At 37.8% G+C, this 22409-nt stretch overlaps 1 protein-coding gene across 2 annotated transcripts; it reads right to left on the bottom strand.

Moving 5' to 3' along the window:
• Positions 1 to 1798: 1798 nt before the first annotated feature.
• LOC134531775 (probable tRNA N6-adenosine threonylcarbamoyltransferase) lies at positions 1799 to 14908 on the bottom strand. 2 transcript variants are annotated; one of them, XM_063367674.1, is made up of 6 exons: positions 14669 to 14908; positions 11746 to 11967; positions 8599 to 8818; positions 7648 to 7826; positions 4461 to 4692; positions 1799 to 2272 (listed from the first exon to the last, which is right to left on the bottom strand). In XM_063367674.1, exons 1-6 carry the CDS (start codon positions 14781 to 14783, stop codon positions 2236 to 2238), a joined length of 1005 nt encoding a protein of 334 aa, XP_063223744.1. In that variant the 5' UTR covers positions 14784 to 14908; the 3' UTR covers positions 1799 to 2235. The 2 variants fall into 2 exon arrangements, with proteins under 2 accessions (XP_063223744.1, XP_063223745.1); XM_063367675.1 differs by having other exon boundaries at positions 11746 to 12022; positions 14669 to 14802.
• Positions 14909 to 22409: the final 7501 nt, after the last annotated feature.

Here is a 22409-nt window from a genome sequence, read left to right as displayed (position 1 = left end):
TATACATTTTCGGGAAATATTACTTTCCCGAATAATTTCGGGAAAAATTCATTCCCGAAATTTCCCGAAAAATCTGGATCCCGCTCAGCTCTAAAAAATACTAGTACGTACATACATATTGACTTTACCTAAGAAACAAGATAGGATCATAAAATAAATTGGTGCAAATTCGTATGATACTATTAAAGTGTTAAAAATTTCTCATTTCAGTAAACACTGTTTCCCAATAGCAATTATTAATTAAAAATATTATGTAACAAACCTGTTTGGCCGGCCAATACAGCTTGAAGAGGACAAACAGTGAACCCGCCCGGACTTGTTACGAACGCCACAAGCGCAAGTGAATCAAGAAAGATAGCAAGTACATAATTGCGTACTAGAATTATAACACGGCCTAAGGCTGGATTTATAAATTACGCAAGTAAAGCAACAACGCCACTTCCGTTCAGATATGGCCATCGAAAACGCAAATAGTTTTAGGCATTTTTAATTAGAGTTTTCAACCACAGGCAGCAGCTGGAGCCATTTTTGTGCCTTTAACAGAGCACTTTCTCCATACACTGTTCTGATAAATTCCACGATTTCTGGTAAAGATTTATTGAGTTTCATGCAAAATTTAATTGCATCATGCTGTTCAAGAAAACACCGAATCTTGTCTTGTGATGACCACAAAATAGAACACACACAATTACCCTGTTTTATCGCATAATCGTTGCACGCGCATAATCATCGCACCCATATTTTAGGGCGTCAAAATTTGGAAAAAAAAACTCTCACGTAAATGTCGCATAATGTTCTTGGTCCCACTACTTGATTACCAGCGCTTTACGTAGGTATCTTTCCCGTATAAAACGATGTATTTTAAAGTAGAAATCTAATATATATTCTGACATTACCACTTATTTAATTAACAGAAATACAAAGTTTTCTTATGTGTAAATTTTCTTTTAAAGACGTTTTTAAAAGTTATAACCTTTATCTGTTCGTCTGCATCACCGCGGTGTACCGCTTATAAAAATTAACCAGCGCTAGTTGGCATCATTCATGTTTGGTTATCTTGCTTCCTGTATAGAGCGCGCACAAGTAGTTGAATATTGATATCTCTCCAATTGCATGCAACGCGCGTTCTCTGTCAAGTGCCAAGTTAACTACATTTAATAGTCCACACTCTTTCGTGGTGTGTACTATGACGATAGTTACGCATTAGTTCACGTCACAGATTTAAGTGGCCCGCTTTCAGGTCACAGTTTTTGTTTTTCTATTTAAAGTTGAAGAAAGTTTTTTGTTTCATTACTTATTAATATAAATTGTATGGCGTGCTCTTGTACACTCCACTTTTTTTTTTAAATAAACATACTTTCTATGAATGGGTTTTGTATTATGAATAACTTTACCTAACAAAAAAATTTTTTTTTTGCATAAACGTTGCACCCCTACTTTTCAAACTTGATTTTAGTATAAAATGTGCGACTATTATGCAATAAAACATGGTAATTGAAACTCACTCGGCTGAAGATCACCAAGCTACTGACAGGTAGCCGGAACCTCTACCTCCATGCCACCTCGATAGAACCGACCACAGAGTTTACAGGACAGTACTAAAATCACTCTCATTACTTTAGGAACTCACCTCATATTAATACAGTAGTTGTTTTTATATTAAAGTGAAAACACTTTAGCAAACGTTTTACGAGACCCACTCTGCTACATTTGCATATAGACAACAAATGTTTGTACAATATAAGACACAAGATGATTCAATAACCAAACCAACCCTAAAAAAAATACAAATTACATCTTCATCTGTTATGGTTTTTATTCTGCAAGAAAAACTTACTTTTCCTAAAAACATAACCTGACCTGAAACACATTAAAAATTATATTTTAATTTAAAAAAAATTTGAAATAAATATTATAACTTTAAACTTCAAAACATGCTCGTCAATTACTAACAGTTGTGTAGTCAAACGAGTTATATGCTTGTCACATACTTGACCTGCTGCACAACTGCATTTTTGAACTCATAAAAATGTTTCAGAAAACAAAATGCACACGGCATATATGCTCAACAACAATTCCACAGCCATACACGTAGCCTCCTCATAACATAAGCACAGCACACAGTCTTCACAATGACACACGACCACTTTCCTAAATGATCGCGATCACAGTCACCAGATCACTGCAGCACTTGGTAAGCATTTAGGTCTGTGTCAGTGATGGAAGTGCAAGTCCTCACCTCCACGTGACCTCGACCTCATCCGTGCGAAACCTGCAACCACAGTCCTACCACTCATTGATCAAGTAAATGCACTGCGACTACCTACAATGCTGGACCAATCAAGTGATGGGTCGAGACTCGAAAAATCGAGCGAGTCGAGTCGAGCCGGCGAAACTAAACTCGACTCGAAAACCGAGTTGAATAAGTTTAAGATTGTGTCCTCGAGTCTCGTCAAAGTTAATTTTTTGGCTCGACCATAATGTTGCACAATTTCCAATCATGAAGGCACTTATCCGAAACCATGCATTTTAAAATAAAATAAAACGTATTATTTAGGCCTACCTAGTGGGAAACCTCTGATCCAACACTGAAAACCTTGAAAACGAAGTCGGAAGATTATTTATTTTCGATCGTGTATAACCGCAAACAGTGCATCCCATCCTTCAATATGAACTTAATATTTCTAATTGCAGCAAAGTACCTTTATTTAACTATAACGGAATTAAAAAATGTTCTCTAGATTCAGTCATGAACAAGACCACGAACATCGTCAATATTTGGGCAGCTTTGGAAGTAAATAATATTTACTACTAAACACTAGATAGCCGCCATTTTAACTCCGGGCCAATGGCCTACGTAAGTTATCATACAGCCAGGGAATGTTGCCACTTTGACAAATCGATATCAACAATAATTGAAATCACCAACCAGTTTTCCATAGCCGAACGGAAAATTGAGGCTGCAAAGTTTAAATTTACACTTGAAAGTAATGTTTGTGTCGCCGGCGTCGTATTAATAATAAACGGTTTAGTATTAGTGGAATGGATATGTTTGTACGGCCTGGGAAGTCACAAAGTGACGACAGAAATCAAGAGCAGATATTTGGGAATTTTTTGAAAAAATTGATCATCAGACAGCTAGATGCAAGTACTGCAAAAAAATTTACAAGACTCCGTCATCATAAACTTCAACTCTGATTCGTCACTTGGATGTGCATTTTCACTTTAAGTGTCAGTATGAAGATAAAAAAAAACATACAAAAAATCTAAATGTGTAGGACAACCTTCAATTATTATATTATATTAAGAAATATTTAACTTATATTTATTTCGCTCATCATTCTGCCACTTGAACCTCGCTAAGTTTGACTCATCTCAACAAATTTCTATGAGTTCGACTCGAAGATAAATTTCTTTGTTTAACTCGAACTCGACTCGATGCTGAAATAGGGTGACTCGACCCATCACTAGCTACAAAGGCATGGTTATAGTAAAAACACACAGCAGGGCGGAGCAGCAAGGAGTTTCTGAAGGAAAGTTGAGTATACAGATACAGTAGTGTCTTTATTAACCAAGTTAATGAGGAACGTGGCAACCCCACACACGCAAAATCACAGATAACACAGATGGAATAATAAAATTGTCTTAGTTTCCAGTTGGCCCGATGGTATCATTTTTCAGGGGATGTTGTTCCAGCTTTTCTTCAATATGGATTATTTCATGTCACTCCATGATTCACCCAAATGTAAATGTAATATTTGAGCTTAATTTTCTTTATGATTTCGACAACGGTTAGATTACTTTCTGCATCCTCAAGAAAGTGTTTTATCAGTCTTTTCTGGTAATGGGACATCAGGTCAGTTGGGATAATACAGAAACTTGGTTAATCCGAGAGTTGATACTACCTATATATTAAACAGAAGAACTTCTCAACAGAGCTAAATACCTAACTGTAGGATGTTAAACAGGTAACATGCAAAAATTATTTAAAATTACTGAGAGGAAACTTCTTAAAAGAATTTTACTGCAGTGCCAAACAGCAATGCACAGTTATCTATTGCGGGTACCTATATTCTAAATTACATCGCTGTCAAAAGTGATCCAACATAAATTCAATCTAAAAAAAAATCAGTTTTGAGAACCTACACAATTTCAATGAGATAAAACATGGTTCTGGGAATCAAGGAAAGTTTTGGGAGAATGTGACAACATTTTTCTAGAATGTAGGATTGTTTACATGTTTGATCAAGTACGTATTCATGGATGCATTGTCCCGAATATAAGACAAAAATATTTCCCTAAATTTACAAAGAAAAATGCACACCCTACTGGCAACAGAGCGCACACAAACAAGGAACAAGGTCAGCGCTAATAGCAGATACCATACATCGGAAAGAGAGCACTGCCTCGTCTGCCGCGACACCTAGTCCCGGTGAGACCCCGGAAACTAACGAGCGCACCTCTGGGTGACGGTGGTCTCCTCCCACGGGGTGACCTGGCCGCTGGAGAACATCTCGCAGCCGGCCTGTGCGATCATGGCCCCGTTGTCGATGCAGTAGCGCTCGTCCGTGGCGTGCAGCACTGCGCCACGCTCCTCGCACATGCGCCCCATCATCTGCTGTAGGCGCTCGTTGCAGCCAACCCCGCCCACCACCAGCACCTCCCGCGAGCCGCAGTGCGCCATCGCGCGCTCTGCACACACAGCCCGTATCGTCCCGTCTAGGGTTACCAGACGTCCGGCCGGATTTTCCTTAATGCTCCAAAATGTCCGGCTTTGTTATATAGTGAGATAATTCCTGCAGTTACACTCTGAGTAAAGCGCGAGGTGCGCGCTAATGCACTGTCCGCAGTCTCACCCCTCTAGTAAGTAGTTCCATGACAGCTTGACAGGTAGCAGCACATGCAGAAGCACGTGTTTTTAATATGCTGTATATGCATAGTTAGTTTGATTCTTTATACTGAAACTGTATGTATTAAATGCCAAAACATTGAAAAATATCGTACTCCGTTGTAATTAATTCATGGCTTTTTTTTTAAAAAATATATTGTCCTCCTTTTTAGTGAAATGTCCTCCTTTTGCGAGGTGAATGTCCTCCTTTTTTTTGTTATCAGTGTCTGGTAACCCTAGTCTGGTCATCGTAACCAATTCAACAACCATTTGACATACTGTCCTGTAGGTGGCAGATGGAAAGTGGGTATATATCTCCACACTCATAGTTATAAAAAAAAAATTTGAAAGATTTTTGGTGAAGGCGGTATTATGTTATTATTACAGACAAGATTATATGGTTTCATTTTTAGTCTATTTTCATTTTTTAAAACTAAGTATTTTGGTGTTAGCTTTATAAAATCTGTTTTGTAATAGGTACTTACTCCACCAAAATATAGTAAAATAATTTTTAATAAATTGATTTAAAACAGATACATTCAGAATAAAAATAAATTAGCAAGATTTTAAGGTTTATAAGTTATAACTGATTCAATAAGAGATGTGAAATAAAACAAATTGAATTAATTTTTTGATCCATACACTTGGCACAATTTTTTGTCCAGAAATGAAGACATTTCTTGAATTTTAACATTAAAACTTTTTTATTTTATTTTGATTAAGTTTTGGTTAAATGCTACTTAATGCCATGATATAATCTGCATTTTGGTGCTATGCAGTGTTTTGACATGCTTTTCGGTGTCATATCGGTTTTATCACAATTCACCATAATAATCTTGTCCCTAGTTATTATGGGTGATGCAAGGTGAGCTATTACAACACCTTCAACTACAAACTACAAAGGAAGTGGTGCATGTTGCGAATGATGATGAAAAATTAAAACCCCTTGTTGTTGACTTAAGTTTTTTAAATACAAAAATTTTAACTTTATTCAAATATAAAAAAAATATTTCATATCAGCCACTGAAAAAACTTCCTGTATTCGCCACTGTGTTCAGTATTGTGTTGCACCTGGCAGAAAAAAAGTTCGCTTACCGGGAAGGCGATTTACCATGTGTTTGGCAATTATTTTGAAATTGCTGCATTGCATAAACAATGAACTGCTTCTACAAGTTTTAATAAAATTTTTCAGCAAGTATTGCTGTAAGTGATATTCCTTTAAAGAAACTGCCATTGCCAGAGATTGTTCATAACTTCTAGCGCAGATATTTACATATCTTAATGGCCTAATGCGTGAATGTCTACCCCAAGTTTGTGATGCCATTGCTGGGTCTTTGATAATGTCAGCAGCCGCACAAAACCCAGCGTTCCCTCGCTGCAGTTGGCCTGGGTAAAAGCAGGGTTGAAAAAAGTTGAATGTTGCATGGTCAGTCACAGAATGGGTTCTTGATAGCCGTGTTGGCTAACACGTCTTGCCAAAGAGGGAAGGGTTGCTCCTTATTTCCCAACCTCCCCTTCAATTAAGGAGCACCCAAGTACCCAATGATCTTTGAGGTTCTGCCCCTTCAGCCCTTTATTTAAAAGTGTGATGTGAAACCCTATCTTTAACTTTCCATTCCATATGCCTTGGCAGGTGAACCTTCAGGGTATAGGGCACAATTACTGCAGGAAACTTCTGAAGCAATCCATCTAAACACAGATGAGCCATTAGGATGTTATGAGGTCAATCAAGTGGACAACAAAATGTGCTAGCCACCAAGTCATTTGGCTTAGACAGTAGTATTTATGTATAAAACTGTTTACTAATAACCTTTCACAAAGAAAATAATATTTATGAACTGAAAAAAAAAAAAATACTATATTTTTAGTTTTACCTAATAAACTGTTAAAGTCACATGGTCTATAATTTGGGACATTGCACATAACAACTGCAGCTTTTATGGTTTAAAAGCTTATAAATAATGCTGTTGGCCACTTCACAACTATCAAAAATTCTTCTCAATTTTATTTTATATTATTTAAGAGTATAAATTCTCAAAATGTTTGAAAATACTGACAAAACAAATTTAAATAAATTTCTCTTGAACATACATATGTAGTGCATGTAATGAAATAATTGGTAGCATTGGTTATAAACTTGGAGAAGTTAAGTTTTTATGTACAAATCTCCATTAGGTATGTCACAAAAAAAAAAAAAAAAAAAGTATTTGGCAGCTAGTTAGACAAAAATAAATATATTTAATATATTTTTTTATCTCACAATAATTCTGTCCCATTGTCTACTAGTAGACCAGTATTTTACATAACCAACTCCTGGTGATGGTCCTCTTAAGATTCAAGAGAGGCTCCTAGCCATGTAATCACTAACTAACTATACACCCGTGAACCAATGCCAGTCACACCTTGGGTTGGTATGGAACTAGCTACGCTACCCTCCCCTTACCACATGACCATGGCACTTCGTACAAATGCTCAATGACCCTTACTGAAGTTGGAGGTTGCTTATTAAACACTTTTAAGTTACTGTCAGGGCATGAGGCTTGTCACGGTTATAAGGCAACCATGTTGGGCAGAGGTTGACAGAAGCATGTATTCCATTTCACTTTTGTTACATCAAGAAGAATTCAGGAAAAGTTTTAGAAATTTATTTTTTTTTACTTTTCCAGGTAATGCCGGACCATTTTCATTTCCCTGATCATTCCAGGTTTCCTACAACTGCAGCAACCCCGGGCAGGTCGCCAGGAAGAGCGGTGCCCTACCGGTTATCTCGACGAGCATGGCGAACACCGTCTCCTGCAGGCTGAAGCACAGGTCCTCCCGGGTGCACTCCCCGCCGGCCAGCAGCAGGGGCGCCTGCTTCTCCAGGTGGGAGAGCAGACCGGAGAACGAGACGTCCATGCCCTTCACCACGTACGGGATGGGCACAAACTTCTTGCCCCTGAGCATCCGCAACACCGGCGCATGCACATAAAAACAAGATGCCGACATCCCGACGAGTCTCTACGTTTCACACGAAACGAGGTCGTTAAAGACGGTGACCACCGGTTTTGAGTTTCTAGGTAACTGAACTACTGCGCTGTAGGACTGCAGACTCTTATGAAACTTCAATTGAACCTCATTAAACTTGATCTCAATAAAACCTGGACAGACTAAAATAACAAAAAAAAATTAATAGGCAAAATGCTCAAAAGGATACGTGATCGACTGATGGTATGAATCCCAAGCCGTACTCCAGGAAGTAAGCCATACACATAAGTATCGGCATGTGTTTGTTACCTGTGATAATGTGTTTGTAACTTGTAAATATATTTCAAACGTGTTTTATTCATTACAAAAGTTAATTTTCTGTAAGTTAGTTGTCTTATGTATGTTTTTCCCAATTCTTCAACTAACTTGGATTTTCGTTATTACAAACCTAGGTGATTCAAAATTTTGTTATTTTCTGGTACCAGAACTAACTCCACACACACTACACAAATCAGTCTGTGCCTTTTGTTCATGGCCGCTGATATATTTTACCATCCATTCGGATTGCATGTGATTGGGTCAGTTGAATTATGTAAATTTTTTTATTGGTTTACTGTTCTACAGGACGTGTCAAAACTACTCATGAACCATTGACAATGCAGTTAAAATGTATGATGATATGTAAATTCTGCAGGTCTCTACAAATCGGTACCGGAACCCAACTAAAACTCCACTGGACTCACTTTTTGGCCAGCTGCTCGACGTTGTAGCCGGGACTGGGGTCGTTGGACAGCATCAGCAGGCGGGCAAACCGGTCCAGGCAGTTGCCGATCGCCATGTCGATGGTCTCCCCGAAGATGCGGTACCGTCGCCGCGAGTACACTATCACCTGCGTGTTGCCCCCACTGACGTATAGCACGGTGGGGTTGTCGCACCTCGTCACCAGGCGACCCATTTCTATGTCTGACACGGGCTCCGTCAAGGGTCGTACCGTCAGCAAGTCATTCAAACAATTAGAAAGCTCAGAGGACTTAATCAAGTGAGGTTGAAGGCGAGGGAACAATCAACATATTCACCTGATATACAGCAATACAATACAAACAAGCATATACGGAAAACCACACAATCTCAATAGCAGAGCTATAACTCAATATTACAGTACCAACTGGTTGGGAGAATGTTTTCATTTGAGGATTAGGCCCCACCATATTGAATTTTTCCATATTTTTGCTATAATCCTAGTTTTTAACTCTTATCCGAATTTTGTGCATGTCAAGGCATAATTCATATCTCATATACCATCAGAACACAGTTGCACCCACATATGTATTTACAAACAGGCTCTATATTGAAAGCACTGTGAAGATATTAACTAATTATTTCACACTGGCGATTACGCTGATTACAACTATCATAATACAGTAAACTCCCAATTATCCGCGGTGCGGATTATCCGTGCATGCTACGAAAAAATACAGCACATATGTAAATCAGTATTTTATTACAAGTGAGCAAATTTGAACTTTACTGACGAGTGTATTGTGTGCAGTATACAGTAAAACGCCACAGGCCTTCTCGGAACTCACACAGCAGGCTGGCATGCATTGCTATTTTTGTCTCTGTCGCACTTTGTTTCTAGTCGTATGGTTGAGCACTTTTATGTTTACATTACTGAAATGTATTGTATGTTAATTATTCAGTAAAATACTAAAATTTTAGCATCATTTAAAAATGTTTACTGTTAATTGTAACTTTTACTGTACAAAAATGTTTAAATTAATGTTTCCTTTTTTGTTTCCCATTTTCGGCTCTTTTGCGGATTATCCACGATTTTCACTCTTCGCGGTGGCCCTGCCACTTAATTTCGCGGATAATCGGGAGTGTACTGTAATTACACCAGTTCACAAGTGTTGGCTTAAAAAAGTAGCCACAACTAAGTACTATGCGATGTTGATCAAAAATTTTTTAACTTGAAGCGTTATTACAAGCCGGATCAAAATATTTGAAATAGCAAGATGTCAAGGCATAATCCCCTTTACAGCAATTTCCTGTTTCCTTAACAAAATTATTATGAGCAATAAGTTATAAAATAAAATTATTGTGCAATTTCTGACTGTCTAAACACATAACACAGCATTATGAATACATGCTATGTTTATTCAACGCTTCTCATCTTGCACATTTGTTGCAAGTCATTATGAATTACACATAGTTTAAAACTTTTTGTAAATTTTTTTTTAAATCTATATGGTTTTACAGACTAATTAATTATCTTCCTTCACTTCGTCAACTGAATGGAGTTCCACACATAGCTGGTTACAATAATGTTATAACTGCGATAGTGTCACTAATATACTCTGGTGTCAAAACTAGAAACTAAAGATCACTGCAAGTCTAACATTTTATACATCCATCAATGAAACTCATAAATGCCCATCACCTCAAACTTTAAAAATTCTTTCTCAGTAGAAATTAAAAAAAAAAAAAAAAATTTGCAAAATGTTACTATGTTAATGATATTTTTTTATCAAAAGTATTTAATATGTGTAGAAACAACTATGTAATTATATTATTTTTTGTAATATTGCTGTGCTGAAGGTAATTTGAGCTGGATGAAGCTTAGTTAAGTTTTTTTTAATACTTTTTTTGTATGGCTCTATATGTGTACAGTTCCAGAAGTACCTATTTAAAAAAAATTGCAATAAACCCTAAAAATTATATCAACTAATAATTTTTGTCTTCTCCCTAAATAAGGAACTGGCATGAAAACAGGCTGAATGGAATGTAAATAAGTAGTACAAAGTAGTACCAATTTCATTTTCACAACTGCATATTATAGAAACAATGGACTGAACCTAACCAAAGCAATATCCTATCAGTGCAAAAACAAATTTTAACTATTTGCAGTTGAACTATAATTTATACATGTATATTAACTAGAAAAACTATTAGTTCTTTAACTTTTACACAACACCAAAGATGAGAAAAGGTCAACACAAGGTGACTTTAAAAATATTATCGTTTGTCATTTTCCTTGGGGGGCTTCCTCTCGTCGACTGAAAGGTGGTAAGAAATAGCCACAACCAAGGGTAGGTCCAGGAATACTTCTTCGAATGGGGCAATCGCACAAGAAAGTATGGAATTGCAAAACATAAAATTAAATTAGTATGTGTGCTTGGAATATTTACCAATTTAAGGTCTCAAATACTGGTCATATAACATTTGATAAAAAAAATAGTTTAACACATGTTCGCAAGTATTCAAGTTAACACACCTACACCCTAAAAAATTAAATAAAATTTGGGCTGGGAAGGGTTATCACTGCTCTTGGGCACAACATCTAGAAATGAGGTAAAAGGAATCACTTGTGGCATAGAGTAAGGAACCATCCCAGCAATCAACTAGAGCAGAACTCCACAAATCCTGGGCGCCAGGTCGCCATGAGGCCTAACACTTCTTTGCTGACGACCAACTTCTGCCAAAAGATACCAAGATATAACAATACAGTGGTTTGGGAAAACTTCAGCAAATTTTGACGTCACAAAACCTTGTCACAAAGAAATGATTGGGTCCAAGAAATTGGGACAGAATTTAAAGGAGTGTGCACAAAACATGATCTCGCTGATAAAAAAAAAAGTAATTCATAAATATCGGTCTTCAGTATTCCCCCACCTTGGACCGACACACCCACCACGAATGCAGCACCTGTGTGCCCCAAAACGCTTGGCCGCATCGCACATTTACAACCAGACAACAGTGCAACCTATATTTGGCTCCTATATTTTGTGTTTGGCTCCTAAACTTTCATAGATTTGCAGAGGCCCGGACTGGTCATTTTTGAGAAGCCACAGAACACCGAAGACAGGACGTCCGATGGCCGGCAAGGATACGGCCAACGCAGTGGTTGACGCCCACGATGGGCTTGCCCCACAGCAGCGCGATGGTGCGGGCGACGATGGCGACCGTGAGCAGGGGCGGGGCCATGCCAGGCCCCTTCGTGTAGCAGACCACGTCCACGTCGCGAGGCTGCACCCCGGCACGGTCCAGGGCCTCGCGCAGCAGGGCCAGCACGTGGGCGCGGTGGTGCTGCGCCGTCTCGCGCGGGAGGAACCCTGCGCACCGCATGCACACCCTGAACAGTAGGGAGAGGGTGCCGGTACTGTTACACTGTAAACAAAGGAAACAGGTGGTTGTCTGAGCGCGTGTCCTGGGTAGGCGTGGCAGGAGCTGGGAGTGGCACCACGTGGCCGGGTGGGCGTTGCCGGGAGCCACGTGGAGGGAATCCACAGGTGGTTGTTGACGTCACGTGGAGGGGTGTGTGGATGTTTCTAAATTAGGAAGCTAGGTAGCGCTGGTGTCGCGCGCGCCAGAATTATTTTTTACAAGTACAAAAATGGGATGGCGGGCGGCGGGGATTCGAACCTTCATCTCTGGATTGGTAGTCCCCGACGCTAACCACAGGACCACGAGACCATCTTAGAAAAATTAATTTCAGATGTTGTATATATGCTTATAAAAATTTTGTGTTGAAAAAAAAGGGATGTAGTCCACCATGTTTATATTTTTATAGTGGTAGGCGGTAAATTAAAAATATATTGCTCTTCTAAGAGCAACTAGCTCTGTGGTGGAGAGACCGGGTGTCAGCAGTCCTGAAAGCCAGGGAACACTGAGGAATGAATGGGTCAGAGAAGTTGGACTTGGGGAATTTTCTTGGAATCCTGGAAAAGTCATGGAAATATCCCAGTGATAGTAATTTGAAGGAATAAAAGGTCCCAATCCATTAAAATCTGTGTTATATGCATTCTTACTGGTTTTAATTGTACAGTTTTTTTTTAAAATTAGTTTTGATAAATTGAAAAATTCAAAAGAGAGAACTAGGCTATCTATCGGGATGACAGATGCTGGATTTTCTTTATTTCTCTTAGAAAATTAAAAGATAAGTAGATTGTTTTTTAAAAAAAGTTAGTGAGGAAAATTTGAAATATTGGTCAGAGAAAATTATGGAAATTTTACCATATATTTGTGTGTACCACTGAAAAACTTTATGCCATCTCACATTAACTAGAAGTGAACTGAGGCCAAATTCAAAAGTATTTTTACTCCCACTCTGCTCTCTGACTTTGGCAAACTCCTGTTCACTCACCAGTTACATTCGAAACGCCAAACCTTGACATATTGGATGCTATTACATTCTTGGGGAAGATATAGATAACTTCACTTCATGTCAGACAGATAGAAGATATGAAAAATATATGTGAAGTCGTGATTATGTTCTTAGCATATAAATTTTAGAAACATCTGGTGATAAATTTGTGAGTTGAATAATTTTTACTTACAACAGAAATTTGACAGATGTCTAATCTACAAATCTGACTGCTATCTCAACCAAGATGGCAGCCAAAAAGTGATTGGTAAGTTTGCAGTGAGTGAACATCATCATTAACTCTACCATTAGCATTCATGCTTTTCAAACGAGAAGAATAAAAATCCCAAAATGCTTCCTTTTTTTTTTTTTCACTACCAGGCATCTCTTGAATCATTCTTCAAGAGGATGGTGGTGTAGGTACTTCAAGTAGTTTCAACAGTAGTTTACCATTTTAAGTAATGGTTGTAAGGTTAGTTAGGTACATTAAAAATGGTGCAAATTGGCAGAACGGTCGATTAGGTTAAGTTAGCTAGATTAAAAATATGGAAATGGTTAGTTGGGAAAGGTTAGCTACATTATGAAATCATGTGTACGGTTCATTAGGTTAGATTTACAATAAACATAGGCTGCTGTAAAAAAGTAAGAATAGATTGTTGGCAAGTTAAGAAAGCTAGATTTTAAATTAGTAATTTCAAAACCTAACCAACTATCCATACTCTTTTTAAGTATTAAAAAATGTAGCTAACCCAACCAACCATTTTCACAATATCATTGTAGTTTTAAAATGTAAACATAACCTAACCAGTTAATAAGACGGTAATCTACTGGCAAACTACTTCAAGTATAACAAAATATTAGAGCCATAACCCACTGGCGGGACTAGCCACACATGGTTCTTCAACTCGTGACTTGTATAAGCAATTATGAGCGGCGACTCCAAAAACTCAAGTAAGTAGTGACATGGAGGTTTAAGAGATTTCAGTTGCAGCTGTACTGATGCAACACATACTTTGTGGAAAAATTAAATAACTATTATACCTATAGAGCTTTCTGATGATGATCGACGCTTACCAAGAATCTATTTTTCTTCCATCTACAGAGCCTTTCCTGCAATTGTCTACACTACTTCTTTCCAAATTCTTTTCCATACATTTTTGTCCATATCCTTACAACTACTGTCCCATATTACAAGTTGGTCTTCAACTTCAAGAATTAAAGAGTTCCGTATCAATCAAACTATCGGGCATTGCCATATCGAAAACAAAACTTCTTCGGCACCCAGTGAGGTTAGGCATTCCCGCGCGACTGCAGCAGCAGTGAGTTTTGTCAATTTGATAACCTTGCCGTTCTAACCGCGCGCGGCAGCTCTGTCGCGGTGCAGCCGCATGTGAAAACTTGGCTGCGCGAGACTTGGGAGCCGCGTCACGTCAGTGAGTTATTCGCCATACAAACCAACATATAAAATACGAGGCGAGGCCAGTCGCGCGCGGTTGATCACGTCAGTGGGTCACAGACCTCAAAAATATTATTTTTAAATGTCTGGGAAGTGGGAAAAAAAAAAAATTGGGAATATTTACTCTTTTCTTTCGCAAAAGCCTCTAAACGACAGTATTGCCACAACACTGTCATTATTTCTGTTCATTGTGATCATGCTTTCATACTCCTACCTTCTCCTGGTGGGGTTATGTAAGTCCTACGACAGTTCGCCAAAATCTTTCCATCCCTAATAATACCAATTCCCAATTTATTTGCACTTCCTTCCAATCCAATAGCAGTCACCATTTTCGCATAAGTACAAAGTGGTTTTGTAATATAAATAATATCTTCACAAATTAAAAAGTGAGTCTATATGTAACCATGGCCTAAGTAATCATAGAGTAAGTAAAGGGAGAGGCGCCACTCCCATAGTAATGATCGTTTGCTTAAATTTGTAAACAAAACCCTTGCGATCATACCATTTCTTTGCAACTTGACAACGAAACAATTACAGCCAGATACAACCTGAGAAAGGTTTAGCGCGTGATAGTTGGCACCTTTGTAGTCACCATATTTTATAGTTTTTCGATAAAGGATACAGATATTGTGAAATTGCTTTATGTTAGTCCTTATAATTGAACGTTAAACTATTTCCGTAAAAGAAAAAAGATCCCTCAGTTCAAGGTGGATTTGAACACACGAACACCAGGCCAGATAGTACTCTTTTTTTTACGCCTTTATCCGCACGACCACCATTTCAGTTTATATATTGAGTTACAACAGTGTGTACTTATAGAATATAATTCTGCACTAGTAAAGTCCAAATTATATAGCCAGATTGAAACTGATGATTGTTTAGTAATGAATTTTAATTCTGTTTATTATATTTATTTTCCACTATAATATATTTTTTTTTAATTTTCAACTTAATGGAGAACGACAGGCCAACGTCCTCTAATTTTCGTTTTCGGCAATATGCCACGCAGCATCTAGTTTTAAGTGACATTTTAAAAATATAATCTTTCACTTTCAATCCCATTATTACCACGAGACAATACAAAGATGGCCGCATGTAGTTATAACAACTGGATATGTAATAAACTACAGAGATCAAAATTTGTAATATATATTTTTTTCCGATGTTGGTGAAACATGGTATGATCCAATTTTTAAAGATTCAGTTTGTCCTATCTACTGTCACTCCCCTGTAAGTAAAGCCTAGTTGACACGATGATAGTCGCTGTCACGACAGCAGCTGTCACGTCAGTGTGCGATAGTTGCTGTCACGACAGTGTCTGTTTACACTGGCATTAAGATATTATGCGATAGTTGGGAAAATGTCAGACCTGGTGTGGGTTGTGGCCCAGGTTTTAGTAGTTGCGATAGCTATTTCCGTTAAAAAAAAAGACGAAAAAACAGTGGATAAGACATTGGTTGGCACGAAGAAACGAGTTGGGCATTTCAAACATGCTTATAAAAGAATTAGCATTTGAAGACCCCAAAAGTTATGTAAATTTCCTTCGAATTGATGAAAGAATGTTTGTTTTTTATCCCACAAACAAGGGTGTTGTTGGTATTTCTCGAGGAAACTAGCAATCTCAAATCGAGACATTGTCCAAATCAAAATAACCTATAATAAATTTGACTATTGCTTGAAGTACTAGGAACACATGCACTCACACTATCACGATAGTGATTTCAATCCGTTTACACTACGAAAGTGCTGCGACAGTTGCAAGTACTGTCATGAAAGTTACTACCAACTATCTAGCTCGACTTGATATCGCGATAGTGCTATCGTGACAGCGCGAGAGTAACTATCGTGCAGTTTACACGGTGAAAGTAGTGTGATAGTACGGCGATAGTAGCTGTCGCGGTAGTAACTATCGGGCTTTACTATCATCGTGTCAACTAGGCTTAATACACACCATAGAAAAGGGAGGATACACACTACACAGGCCGGCCAGATCCGAAGACATTTTTTTCTCGTTCTCGTCATGTTGGAGATACTGCAGACGATATTGGCGGGAAGCCTAAGATGTCCATCAAGTTCTGTCCCTGCCCGAACACGCCCGAATATTCACCTTCGGCCAACCTCGGGTTTATTTATATATATTTATATTTCTCTGTTTATTTTAATGTAGCTATACTAACCTAACTAACAGCCCATTGTTTTGTTTTATCCCTTATTCTGACCTCGGCCAGTAAACCCGACCCTTTTAGGAACAGACCCCCATCTGAAAGACATTATATGACGTCGCGAAAATAATAAAAAATCGAATATAATCAATTAATAATATTTGATAATTAACAGCTTTGGTAACCAAGAAACAATTAAATCTCATCTCATTAGAGCGGCTTTATTATAATATCTCTTTTAAGATAAGAACTAGACTTGCGCATAATAGTTCGTGACCGGGAGCGCTCCTTTTAGTTCGCAGCTCCTTGGCGAACTAGGTCGCTCTTTTAGTTCGTCCGCTCCCATCTCGAATTCAAAGAAGACAAGTCACAGATAGTTCGTTCGCTTTGCTACCGCTACTGCAGGCGATCTTCTTTGTATGTTATAATAGTTATTTTTTATAATGATCAGTGTTGTGAACGCCTAGATTATTATCCTTTTTTGGGTTATTATACATCAAATGAGTAAATAAAACAATAATTTACATAATTGGGTAAAATGGCGTATATAACAGTTCTGTTATTATTCTTCACTTAACATACACTATAATCGAAACATTTTAATTTATAAAAGGATTTATTTTATAGCTAGTTTAAGAAATATTATTTATGAAATGCGTTTATTTTAGTGAATAAAATACCGTTTTATAAATATACAAATTATATTTTTTTTTAAGAAATAATCAACAAAAATGTGTTATTATGTACAGGCTACAAAATTACGTAAATTATTAAGAATAGAGACCCATTACTCTTCTAATTTGCTACCTTACAATTAGATATAGAAAAACTAATAAAAACTCTTAAGTAAGATTGTATGCTAATATTGCTTAAGAATGTGTATGTTCATTAGGACCTATATATAATTCACTAAATTTAGCAAGTTCAACAAAACTTAACATACACTATCATCGAAAAATTTTAATTTCTAAAAGAATTTATTTATTAGCTAGTTTAAGAAATATTATTTATGAAATGTGTTTATTTTAGTAAATAAAGTACCGTTTTATGCCTATAAAAATACAAATTTTAATTTTTTTTTTAAGTTTTAGAAATGATCAACAAAAAATTGTTTGTCTGTAAAGTCGGTTTACGGACGAAAGTTTAACGTAACGTCAACATAACATTGATGAAATGATAGCATACTTTTATGAATAAAATTTAATCATTGTTATTGAATTATCACTATTTTGTATTTATACAAAGAAGGAGTGAAATGAAATCTACAATTTAATTGATAAATTTACTTTTATTTGCACTCATTAATTCAAATATGTTTATTACTTTAACGAAGATATTATTTTAACTATAACTTTTATACATGTTTGCTATTTTACTTCTTCCAATCTGTGTTATTCTGGTAAGGATAGGACGATGATAGGAAAAGTAGGAAACGAATGGGAGTGTTTCAAGTTTAATGTGCCTCGAAAAAGTCCAATCGATGGTTGTTCCAATCGAGTGGAAGAGAGATAGATGCGGCGCAAGCGTACAATGAGCGTGACGGGACACAGCGTAACGTGACAATGTGCGTAACGGGACACTTTCGTGCGTGCAGCCGGCGTTCATCGATTTATTAGACGTTTTCACGTCAAAAATAAGTTTATTTAACAATGGTTTTATATAAGTCAAAATTTTAATATTAAAGTTGTCATCAGCTGTCAAAATTATTTTATGAATATTGAAATCATTTTGTAAACACTGATATAACTACCTAATGTAATTATGTCTGACTTGTTCTCAGTATACACCACGGTTTCCCCACCGCGAAGTTACCGTGCTCGGACACGAGTATAAAGCTATCATCTGAAAATGTTTCATTGCAGTAAACATTTGCAGCGATCAAGAGTCGACATTTTTGTAAAGTCAGTATCCATTAGACGTCTGAAAATTCAGCTATCTGACCCGAGCAGATAACGATAGCCAGCCAAAAAGACCAGCGACAAAGCCATAATTAATACCCGAAAGGGAGAACGAGTGACGACTTTTGATAAGAGCCAGATCATGTGCACAGAACTAAAAGAAGGAGATCGGTAAAAGAACGAGCTAATGAACTGAGGAGCGAGGGATCTGGGAACTAGTTCGCGTAGTTCGTCTGTGGGAGCGCTCTTCCGAACTAGGTCGATAGCGAACTACACAAGTCTAATAAGAACAAAAAACGTGAAAATATGCAATAATAAAAAACAAAAAAAAAATTTCTAATTTGTGAAAAATACTTTCTGACGTTGTTTCTGTTCCAATCTCAAACTTTGTCTACATACACAATACCTTTAATAAACAGTAAAATACTTGGACAACGAATTTCCAAATTATACTTTTCTTAATAAACAAACATCGTTCTTTGTAACTAATAAGCGCGCGCATGCGTAAAACATACGAAAAATGCGAGTAACGAAATGCATTCGTGTGTAACGTTAGTAGGTAAATATAGTAGGTCCTGGGGCAGGGGAGGGGGGAGGGGGATCCGGGGATCCGGCGGCAATCTTTGATTACTTCATTTCCGGCGGCCATCTTGGATTACGTTACTTCCGGCGGCCATCTTGGATTACGTCACTTCCGGCGGCCATCTTGGATGACGTCACTTCCGGCAACCATTTTGTTTTTATCCGCCATTTTGTTTTCTAGAACATTCCGCCATTTTGAGTTTCGTCCACCATCTTGAAAATCTTTATTTATTATCCGATTTTAATGGAAAAAAAATTTAAAATTTATAAAAAAATTAAATAATCAAAATTTTAAAATAAAATTAAAAAAATGTTATTTAATAAAATTTTAATTAAAAACCTACGCATCGAACACCCCACTCCTCTAAATTACAAATACATCATCTAGCACCCCCACCCCTCTGTTACAATAACATCGTCATCGAACACCCCACTCATTCCTGTTACAATTTTTCGTTACATCCACCATCTTGGAAAATCATAATTATTAACTTAGAAAATCAGGAAAAAATATATACACCATCGTTGTCTGCTGGAGGCAGCCATCTTATTTAGTGGAGACTGCCATCTTGATTTCATATGATGGGTGTCATCATCGGTTGTAGGTTTATAATGTATGTTAGTGTATGTAAGGTCGAGTTACAATTCTCTACCAACATTGTTATGAACCTTATAGACCAAAATCCACAGAATCCACAAAATCCACAAAATCCACAAAATCCACAAAATCCACAGTCATTTTGCTGTTTTAACCGACATTTTTTCTTAAAGTCTTATCACTTATAGGTTTTAACTAAAATATATGTTATCAATACTATCGTTGTGGATGCGTTAGTTAAAGTAATGATAATTTAAAAAAAAACCTTTATTACTCCATCTTAGCGGACGAGAAATTTTTCAGAGTCCTAACTCACAAGTAATAATCTCTTCTCATGTTTGCGTACACATGTTTTAAAAGCTGCACGGAAGCAGATATCTTAATGTTTGTGTATAATTACATTTCACTTTTATAAACAGGTCCGTGTTTGCGTACTCGTGTTTAAAAGCTGCATGGAAGCAGATATTTTAATGTTTGTGTATAATTACATTTCACCATTCTGTAAGACATTTATAAGTATCAGTACCTCGTCGGATATAGATTCTATATTAAAAATAATAAACAATATGTAGGTAAAATTGTATTTATTAAATTAAGAACATATTTTACACATCAAAAATTGGGCAAAAACAGAAACAACACATAAAAAAACGGAAACTTTACAACAAAAATGAAAACTATACATCAAAAACATAATCTATATAACAAAAATGAAAACTATACAGCAAAAACATAAACTGTACAACAAAATGAAAACTATAAAACGAAAAAAAACAACAGAAAAACTATAAAATTAATGGAAACAACAACCAAACTATTTACAGAAAAAAAATTATTCATCGCATCCAACATATCCGTGGGGGACCGTGCGGATACCATCTTCGCAGATCAACCGTTTGTCGTCCTCCCACGTTATGGCCAGCTTATTGCTGTACTCAGTATAGAGTATGTGCTGACGGGAGCGAATTGCTCTAACGCCTGCCCTCATTGTGCGGTGGTCTTGCAGGGCATCCAGGTAGTCATCGAATGTTATGTGGTTTTTGACCACACATCGCTGGATGCCCTTGGCCTTTTTCTCGCTCTTACCACCACACCTGTAGGCGTAGAGTTTGGCCCGTAGGCTTACAAACTCCTCCATCACTTCCCCCCCACATTCATCTTTGAATTTACCGACAACTTTCTTGTTGATGGGGGAGAAGCATGGGTGGTCGGAAGGGTAGCAGCTGGTGTCGAATTTAGCCATCAGTGTAGGGTTGGCTTTGAGGTCTGAGTAAAAGTCTGCTGTCTGGATCTCATACACAAAACTGTCTGTATCCATATACATCATGTGAATATTGTCATGGTAACGGGGTTTCATGGTATTGTAGTGGAAGTCGTACATGAGAGTCTTTGAAAGATCTAGTACGGCCAGTCCGGCATAGATCGGCTTGTCGAAAATGATGGTCTCGTGATTAAGGTGGACTAGAGACAAATTCGGTTCGTACATTGTACGGTCCTTGAAGGATGGACGACACACCAACTTCTTGAACCTCTTCTCAGAGCACACCAACTCCATTTTGAGCCTCCGCCTTTTATTTTCCATCAGTTTACCAAATGTCGAGTTCACAGCGAGCTTAAAGAACTCCTTCTCGAACTCGTTGGCTGCTGCTTTCCGCTTGTTGGTATTCAGCCGAATATAGGGCTCCAACCATGCCGACTGCTCAAACTGTAGGACTCGGTGTATCTTAGTCACTCTCAACCCATGAGATACTGCTTGCTGTAGGTTTTTGTAGTGGACAATGTAGTGCTCTTTATTTTCAAGTGTTGTCATCAGCTTTGATTGATTTGAGCCGGGCGGACACTGATTTACGGGGAGAAATGGCAGGTCTTTATGACTTTCGTGGAGCTCGGGAGGGTACTCCACATCACACTCAATAATGTAGCCTGTAGGAGAATCATCTGGAACAGACACGACATCAATTGATGTGTCTGCCCATTGGAAATGTCGAATCGGAAGCGGCAGAGACATCGCCCACCCGTACAAGTTATTTGCATCAATGTACTCCAGGAATGTGGATGGCTTGGATGCATCATATGTCTCAGGTATGTAGGAGTTATTGGCTACGCAATGACGTTTAATGCTTTGCGCTACTCCCCCCCTAATACCAGCCTCCACAAACATGTACATATCATAATCGGTAAGAAGCTCTAGCTGTACACCTGTGGTTCGAAGCATTGCATCGAAAGCGAACCCTGGACAAGAAATATAGTGAGACGGATCTAGGCTGTATGTCTCCAAACAGATGGAACGGAAATTCTCGAATACATCCGCCAAAATCAGAACATCCGTCTTTAGGTACAAGTCAGCGTACTCCCCCAAAGTAGCACACTGAAACTTGTCCCAGACTTTCACTGCATGAGCGTACTCCATCTCTGAAATCATGGAATCAGTCAGACTATTGTAGAAATCGCCGATAGGCGGAAGACTAATATCATCTAGTCGAGCAAAAGAATCCACAAAATCATACGGGAAGACACCCTTGCGGGTAACCAACTCCAACTCATCAGGCGCGAAAAACTCAGCAGTACTGACAAACTTGTCTGCCGGCAAGAACTCAGCGAGCGAAGCAAGACCCCGACTCATGAAACGGAACGTATCGACAAACTGAATGCTGAACTTATCATACAACTTCTTGGAAAAAGTTATCAGCTTCTCCTCTGAATTCGGAATTATGA

This window comes from Bacillus rossius, chromosome 5 (genome assembly GCF_032445375.1).
Source record: "Bacillus rossius redtenbacheri isolate Brsri chromosome 5, Brsri_v3, whole genome shotgun sequence".
NCBI classification, from domain to species: domain Eukaryota; kingdom Metazoa; phylum Arthropoda; class Insecta; order Phasmatodea; family Bacillidae; genus Bacillus; species Bacillus rossius.
Note: the sequence above shows the minus strand (reverse complement) of the source record. Positions and strands in the feature narration are given on the sequence as shown.

Coding starts and splice junctions, on each gene's coding strand:
- LOC134531775 (XM_063367674.1), bottom strand. CDS start 14,783: ATGGTGACTGCTATTGGATTGGAAGGAAGTGCAAATAAATTGGGAATT. Junction 4,693..7,647: donor CATGCTCGTCGAGATAACCG/GTAGGGCACCGC, acceptor CTGTGTGTGCAG/AGCGCGCGATGGCGCACTGC. Junction 2,273..4,460: donor GAGACCACCGTCACCCAGAG/GTGCGCTCGTTA, acceptor CTGTGGTTGCAG/GTTTCGCACGGATGAGGTCG.